The sequence below is a fragment of the Schistocerca piceifrons genome, chromosome 9, assembly GCF_021461385.2.
Source record: "Schistocerca piceifrons isolate TAMUIC-IGC-003096 chromosome 9, iqSchPice1.1, whole genome shotgun sequence".
In the NCBI taxonomy this organism is placed as follows: Eukaryota; Metazoa; Arthropoda; class Insecta; order Orthoptera; family Acrididae; genus Schistocerca; species Schistocerca piceifrons.
The window spans coordinates 154,038,862-154,047,440 of record NC_060146.1 but is presented as its reverse complement, the minus strand read 5'-3'; the positions used below and the strand labels follow the sequence as shown (position 1 = coordinate 154,047,440).

The following is an 8,579-nucleotide window of genomic DNA, read 5'->3' as shown; positions in this document are numbered from 1 at the left end:
TTCATGCCCTTACGGATATCTGATGAATCACTATGTTTCTGCATTAAAATGACTTCACTGTTTCCCGTGTCGCTCAGATGTGCTTTATATACCCTCTACCACAAAAATGCACGTCATTTATGACGGCGGCCGAGTTTAGGTTCGTTCTGCGCATCTGACGTCACAAAACATAGTCAGCCAATGAACAGAGAAGGACCTTGCCAGATCTCGACTGCAGTGCAGAGCACGGACGAGTGTCTTCAGTTTTAGAAACGTTCAGTCATAAATAAAGTAACTGAACAAAAGCAATGTCTTGATAATAGACTTTGTTTTATAGAAAGTTTGAAAAAAGCATTCTTTATACCAGTTGATTAATATTCAATTAATTAATTAAACCAAACAAGCAATAAGCCTCCTAATTCAGGCGACAGCAAAGAAAGGTGTTTGTATCATTCCGACTGACCGCTTTTTCGCAATAAAGAAGAGCGGTAATTGTTTATTTCCTATTGTACTTTGACGAAACGTGAGTAATTCATAGTCATACCAACAGTGTTTGTCGATATTTTGCGTGATATTTTAAAGTCCTCCGGGAGTAACATTGAATGATGAGCTGCGTTAGTGTAATGGTTAAAATGTTAATGAACACAAAGCTCTTGGAATGGCATTGACAACGTCCTTTTTAAAAATGATAGCAATAAATTGGCGGGAGGTGACAAGAAAAATCAAGGGAGCTTTGATTGAAAACTGTCAACGTAGCATAGACTAGTTCCAGAGAATACAGTTTAACAACACGTATATTTTATCCAAGGCCTACTACATAGCACAGGTTCTCCCCATTCCATCAATGGTGGCGAAGACGATCATGTCCACCTTAGCAAAGTTCTTGTGGAAAGGGGAATTGTTTCGAGTGCCGGTGAAGACAGCAGTTTTGCATCCAAGCAATGGAGGAATGGGTCTAACCGACATCATGTCTAAAGCGATGGCATTGTATGTCAAACGAACATGGAGCATAATGTGTAATTATCCAGGGTGCATTACAGCAAAACTATACGATATTGTCAGGCCAGAAAGTGTAGAGTCGCCGATAAATATACAAAAAATAAGTTTTAAGCTGAAACACATTAGGGAGTATTATCTTGAATTAAGTTATCTCAGCAAAAAGCTTTTAAACTCCAAAAACGTTACAGCAAAGGCGATTTTAGCTGAAAGACGGAAACATGAAAGGAAAAATAACATAGAAACCACATATGCTGGAATAGCATGGAATGTGGTCTGGAACAACATCAGTAGTGATGTTCTTTCGTCTGACGTGAGAACAGCGTGGTACAAGGTAGTCAGTAACATCATCAGCACTAATGAGCGTCTTTTTGCCATCGGTTTAAGTGACACTAACCTCTGCAGCAAATGCAACCTCGTTGATAGTGTGCCCCATCGTTACACTTGTGGAGATCGGATTATCAACTGGAGGTGGACAAGGGAGAAAATTGCTCAAAAACAAGAACTTCAGCAAACAAAGTACCGACTAACATTTTCTTCAGACCAGAGGAAAGTTACTACCCTCAGGCAAAAAATAGTGCAGTGATTTGGTTAATGGGCAAATATACAAGTTATGTTTTTAACAATATTGGGAGCGATGAACATATTGAATACAAGATGTATATGGAAAATGAATCCGAGAAAATACTTAAATATCAGAATCACAATAAGAAACATGGTAACATGCTCCAGATTGTCTTCAACCGAATGGGTATAGGTTAGGAACTGGATTCCTAGTAGAGAGGGAATGGGTTGGGTCACGTTCCCGACCCTAACCTCACTTGCAAGTCACACATGAAAAATAAATCAGTAGTACAGCAGATACAAGAATATGGCGACAAACATCTGGTGTCTGATATAAAGGACGATCTTGAACTCCCTATAGATGCGTTTAGAAGGCTGGAACTGACAAAAATAACAAGGCAGTGAAATATTTTGCGATGTCGCTGTTCGGGACTTCTCTTCTGTCCATGTAATTTACCCTGGAAGAAACACACATCAAGGATTTACTGAATGACTAATTTACCCTGGAAGAAACACACATCAAGGATTTACTGAATGACTAATTTGGGTCTGGGAAATGATGATGAGGAACCAGCTGCAGCAGAAGAAAATGTGCATGCTGAACTGCCACCAGTTGAGGGTGACAGTGAAGGTGCTAAATTGTGCTACTGCTAAAGACTAATTTTTTGAATGCTGTAATTTATGACTGCAATTATCTGTCACCTTATTTATGGCATTTCATTGTAACCATTTTTGTTACTGTTTTTGGTGAATTAAAAAAAAAGTGTATTGCTGCTAAGCGAAAGGTTCTGAGTTCAAACCTCGGTCGGTGTTTAATTTTTTTTTATTTAAAAACAATATCGAAGTGTCTTACTTCATGAATTTTATTCATTTGAATGTAATTTTTGAAATTTCTAGTGGCAACTAAAATCGACCATATACAAAGTATACGTTATGGACTTTTACCTCTGCAAACTCTTCAGAATTTTGTGCAATGGTTTACTACATCTAATGCTGCACAATAACTGTGTTGAACATCGAAACAAAATTAAGTCATTTATGGGGGATAGGTACCAGTCAAGAAGATGTGTAAAAATCAAATTTTTGGGCCAAATAGTTTTTATGAAATCGAATGATAAAGTATGTCTAAGCAGTCGAAACACCACGTATTTGCACAGCCGAGCAATGCAATGTTGACAAAATCGCGCACATCGCGGAATGCGGGGAGCACGTCTCTGTAGCAGCGAAAGGGTTAATGCGGCCGTGGTGACTTTACTTCATAAACTGAGCGCTCCCCCCTAAACGTAAGTTTGCGAACTATACTATGACGCTGCTTCTCTTGGCACGTACAACTGGCAACGCAGCAATCTCCCGCGTCTGGGCGGGCATGCGCGAACCGCCAAGATAAAGGAATTGAACTATAGTAGTGCCATCTTCCGCTTGCATGGGGTTATTGCATGTCAGAGTCGAACATGGCGTTATTCACATTAATGTGAATGGCCTTGTAGATTCGTCATTTAAAGTGAAGAGGTTTAGGAATACCACTACCGAAGCACCAGTGTGTAATAAAACTGCAGAACTCTGTTTACGAATAACCTTCGTCTTTTATTTGTATAACAATAACAAGTAGGGAGTGATTTGCTTTGAAGCTCGGTGAAGATAATAGTGGTATACAATGACAAACATTTTCACAAGATTGGAATGAGAATGTAGACTATGGAACACTGGGAGGCTTTGTTTGTACTGTCAGGGTCGCCAGCTGCCAGAGCTGGACTGCTGTGTCACGACCTCTTGAGCTTGCCGCCCTCCTGGAACAGCGCCGAGAGGACCTTCCTGGTGAGGAGGTACAGAGCTGAGGACACGGCAGCGGCGGCCAGCAGGAGGAAGGCGATGACGTCGAGCAGCCAGCGCTGGAACCAGTGGAGGTCCAGCGAGGCGCAGCGCAGGTGGGGCGCCCCCTGGTGCCTCAGGGCGTACTCCGTCCACCACACGGCCGTCTCCAGGGCTGTCTGCGGCCGGTCCCGGTAGATGGCCGACAGCCGCTTCATGCGCTGCTCGTAGCTGGCGGCACAAACAGGTTCTGGTCTAATCGTGCTATTGGCAGTAGTTATTTAGAAACATGGAAACAGTGTGAACAACATATTCAAATTGAGACACTACAGTTCAGTGATTGCTACTCAAATGTTACTTCCTTCGCCCTCCACCCTTCTTTCTGGACAACTTGGAACTATCTAGATCTACATTTATACTCTGCAAGCCATCCAACGGTGTGTAGCGGAGGGAACTTTACGAGCCACTGTCATTACCTCCCTTTTCTGTTCCAGTCGCGTATGGTTCGCGGGAAGGACGACTGTCTGAAAGCCTCCGTTCGCACTCGAATCTCTCTAATTTTACATTCGTGATCTCCTCGGGAGGTATAAGTAGGGGGAAGCAATATATTCGATACCTCATCCAGAAACGCACCCTCTCGAAACCTGGCGAGCAAGCTACACCGCGATGCAGAGCGTCTCTCTTCCAGAGTCTGCCACTTGAGTTTGCTAAACATCTCCGTAACGCTATCACGGTTACCAAATAACCCTGTGACGAAACGCGCCGCTCTTCTTTGGATCTTCTCTATCTCCTCCGTCAATCCGATCTGGTACGGATCCCACACTGATGAGCAATACTCAAGTATCGGTCGAACGAATGTTTTGTAAGCCACCTGCTTTGTTGACGGACTACATTTTCTAAGGACTCTCCCAATGAATCTCAACCTGGTACCCGCCATACCAACAATTAATTTTATGATAATTCCACTTCAAATCATTCCGCACGCATATTCCCAGATATTTTACAGAAGTAACTGCTACCAGTGTTTGTTCCACTATCATATAATCATACAATAAAGGATCCTTCTTTCTATGTATTCGCAATACATTACATTTGTCTATGTTAAGGGTCAGTTGCCACTCCCTGCACCAAGTGCCTATCCGCTGCAGATCTTCCTGCATTTCGCTGCAATTTTCTAATGCTGCACCTTCTCTGTATACTACAGCATCATCCGCGAAAAGCCGCATGGAACTTCCGACACTATCTACTAGGTCATTTATGTATATTGTGAAAAGCAATGGTCCCGTAACACTCCCTTGTGGCACGCCAGAGGTTACTTTAACGTCTGTAGACGTCTCTCCATTGATAACAACATGCTGTGTTCCGTTTGCTAAAAACTCTTCAATCCAGCCACACAGCTGGACTTATATTCCGTAGGCTCTTACTTTGTTTATCAGGCGACAATGCGGAACTGTATCGAACGCCTTCCGGAAGTCAAGGAAAATAGCATCTACCTGGGAGCCTGTATCTAATATTTTCTGGGTCTTATGAACAAATCAAGCGAGTTGTGTCTCACACGATCGCTGTTTCCGAAATCCATGTTGATTCCTACGGAGTAGATTCTGGGTTTCCAAAAACGACATGATACTCGAGCAAAAAACGTGTTCTAAAATTCTACAACAGATCGATGTCAGAGATATAGGTCTATAGTTTTGCGCATCTGCTCGACGACCCTTCTTGAAGACTGAGACTACCTGTGCTCTTTTCCAATCAGTTGGAACCTTCCGTTCCTCTAGAGACTTGTGGTACACAGCTGTTAGAAGGGGGGCAAGTTCTTTCGCGTACTCTGTGTAGAATCGAATTGGTATCCGGTCAGGTCCAGTGGACTTTCCTCTGCTGAGTGATTCCAGTGTCTTTTCTATTCCTTGGACACTTATTTCGATGGCAACCATTTTTTCGTTTGTGCGAGGATTTAGAGAAGGAACTGCAGTGCGGTCTTCCTCTGTGAAACAGCTTTGGAAAAAGTTGTTTAGTATTTTAGCTTTACGCGTGTCATCCTCGGTTTCAATGCCATGAACATCCCAGAGTGTCTGGATATGCTGTTTCGAGCCACTTACTGATTTAACGTAAGACCAGAACTTCCTAGGATTTTCTGTCAAGTCGGTGCATGTGCCAGTTGCAGTTTCTTTTCATTTGTTACTACTCAAATATTATTTCGTTCCCCTTTTTTCCTTCATTCTGGACAACTGGGAACCATGTGCCAGTTGCAGTTTCTTGTCATTACTCTCATTTTATTCCTTCCTTATTCTTTCAACTTTACTTCATTTTTGTTTCCTTTTACATAGTTCAGACTATTTCCTACTTGTTCTCTCGCTGCTACTGCTACGGAGTTCTTACAATTTTGACATTTTGCTATATCTTTCTGAAACGCCATCTGATTTTCTGTTGTGAATGTCATCGAAATATCAGCTTAATGGTTCAAATGGCTCTGAGCATTATGGGACTTAACATCTGGGGTCATCAGTCCCCCAGAACTTAGAACTACTTAAGGCTAACTAACCTAAGGACATCACACACATCCTTGCCCGAGGCAGGATTCGAACCTGCGATCGTAGTGGTCGCGCGGTTCCAGACTGAAGCGCCTAGAACCGATCAGCCACAATAGCCGGCTCAGCTTAATGTGTACTATCACGTATCAGTACCACCCAAAGGGTGTCAATGTTTCCGTTTGGCGCCAATTGCAGTCACATGGGATCTGGCTGACCCAGTGGTGTGCATCTGCTGAGCCACACCCCCAGCAGCTCTGTACTTCAAGCCCCCTCTGCCGTTGCAATACAGGACTCCCAGCAGTAGCATCTCAGGCAACTCATTCTCAGAGCCTCTTCAGTATGGGAAGTCACGCAGACATGGCTCCAACATCATCGTTGTTTCTGTTGTATGAACTGGACTCTGTTTCTTGCTGCACAATGGGTATTGAGTCCTTCTTCTTCTGGAGAATATACATTCAAAAAATCTTTTATTTACTGTGATAATCTGTTCGCTAATCAGTTTTGATTTCAGCTTTCCTCCAACGACAGTTGTTGCTCCACTCTGTAGCCCATCTCTCTTTACCACTGTGCACAAAGTCGAGTAAGATGGCAAGAACTTACATGAAGTCATTAAAGATCGCCGAACTCACATTGAGCGAACAGTAGGGCTGAACAAAAATGACTGACAAGGCACAACACATCTTGTAGAGGGTATAGTATGGTCGTATTGGAATAATTAATGTCGGGTGATGGTTTTAAAGTAATTCACGTGACATGAAAACTTTGTGGAAATGCGTCGATTTACTGAAGGCTAGTTTATCCCGGGGAAGTACTCAGAGTTGACCGCGTCCGGGTGGCGGCGCGCGGCTGGGGAGCGGCGAAGGGAAGCGACAATAGGCAGCTTAGGGCAGCTCGAACTCTGAGAAAGCAGTAACGGGGCACGGCCTCCAGCTGCCTTAAGATGAGTGACAGTGAGGGGGTGGTTGACCCCATGCTAGTGTACCGGGGAGCAGACAGAGAACTTGTACGCCTGTTGGTAAATGTCCGTCGTCCCATTTTCAGTGGAACATGCGAGAAAGCTGCGCAAAGCTACGGTGGAGCAGTCAATAGCGGCCGAAATATGCGTGTTCGTGAGTATAGCAACTTCACACTGAATTCACAGTCTGCAGAATCTCAAGTAAATCAGGTGAAGAGTGACAGAATGAAATACGCCGGCCTCTGATGGGAATGTAGGACCAAGGAATTTGAAGCACTCTCCTGGGAGTCAGAATTTCGGAAAAATTGGTGTTTTATGCAGATGCTAACCTTGATGGGTGGCCTGGGAGGAGCTAAATAGCAGAAGTTGAGAGAAAGGGAAATTTTGTGGGAATTTGTTCACTTCCCAGAGCAGGCATTGGTTGCAGCTGGGAAGCGATACATAATTAACGCGACTTGCGCTGCAATTGGCGTAAGTGATTTTGCTGGAGGGGAAACCAAGGCGAAGAGTGGACTGGCAGAAGTCTCCATAAAGGTTTTCTGTTCCCAGCTTGCATAGAGTGCGGCCGTGGCGCTCTTTACTCAGCTTGTTTGAGAGAGAGTGAGCATTTCTGCAGTTTAGGACTTAGCAAAAGGAACGATTGAGCTTCGTTCAGCTATGTACTGAGCAAAATGGTTAGGAGTGAATAGACGAGCGCAGCCTTGCAGCATCACGAGGCCGCCGACGTCCACACAATGACGCCGTACCGCCATGCTGAATTCGGTGATATTGCGCCCGCTCCGGCTTGAGTTAGGCTACTGATTAATTTGTTGGATCACGTCACCAAAGTTTCCACAAGGGTTTCATGGACCGTGTACTGCAGAATTCTTCTCGCACTTTGCATTATGCCTGGGTCAACCAATAGGAATTAATTTTGATTTATCGCGCTTCACGTAAACGCAATTTATTCCCACTGCCTGTTAGGAGAGCCATGTAATGTGATGATTGAAGGTCGTGAGTCAAAATAAATTTGTGCTAATCGACTGCATCTGTTTTCAATCAAGTAGCTGAAATCCCAAGTCTTAATTCATTTTATGTTCAACATTTGCATCTGGTGTTCAATAGCTGGATATAACATCAATGTGCACCCCTTTTTAATTAAAAGAGATCAATTCTGAATCAATTAATGCCAACACTGCCACCGCAGTTCAATCAGGAGTCACAGGGCCTTATTACTTTCTTTGTGTTATCCGATATTGCGTCAGTTTTGCACTCTCTGTTGATATGTTAGTCAATTAGCTGGGGTGAACACACGCCAAAACCAGATAAGTGAGAGGTGGGATGTTACAGTCGTAATAACATAATGAGCCAAGACAGCAAAATACTGATACAGATTATAGAATGGGAAACCCGATAGAACGACTCCCTTCTGGAGGATGAGCTATGAAATAAAATGAAATAAGGATATGGCATTGTTGTCCAGGAGGCCCCATCCAGGGAAGTTCAGCCGGCGAGTGCAAGTCTTATTTTAGTCGACGCCACAATGGGAAACTTGCTTGCCGGTAATGAGGATGAAATGATGATGAGGACAACACAACACACAGTTCGCGGGCGGAGAAAAATCTCCACCCCGGCGCGGAATCAAACCTGGGCCCATTGCATGGGAGGCAAGCACGTAACCACCCAGCTAAGCAGGAGCACATCTGCTATGATTGTCGAAAAATGTAGGAACACACAAAGATGTACTGACTCTACGATCTATCTAAGAA

At 43.8% G+C, this 8,579-nt stretch overlaps 1 protein-coding gene across 1 annotated transcript in view; it reads right to left on the bottom strand.

Annotated features, from left to right (window-relative positions):
- Positions 1-3,098: 3,098 nt before the first annotated feature.
- The window catches only part of LOC124717041 (UDP-glucosyltransferase 2-like), a 56,648-nt gene continuing 51,167 nt past the window's right edge, over positions 3,099-8,579 (bottom strand). The window contains exon 4 of the mRNA XM_047243703.1: positions 3,099-3,579. Coding sequence (XP_047099659.1) covers positions 3,300-3,579 — 280 coding nt within the window. The 3' untranslated portion in view covers positions 3,099-3,299. The remainder of the gene's footprint in view (positions 3,580-8,579) is intronic.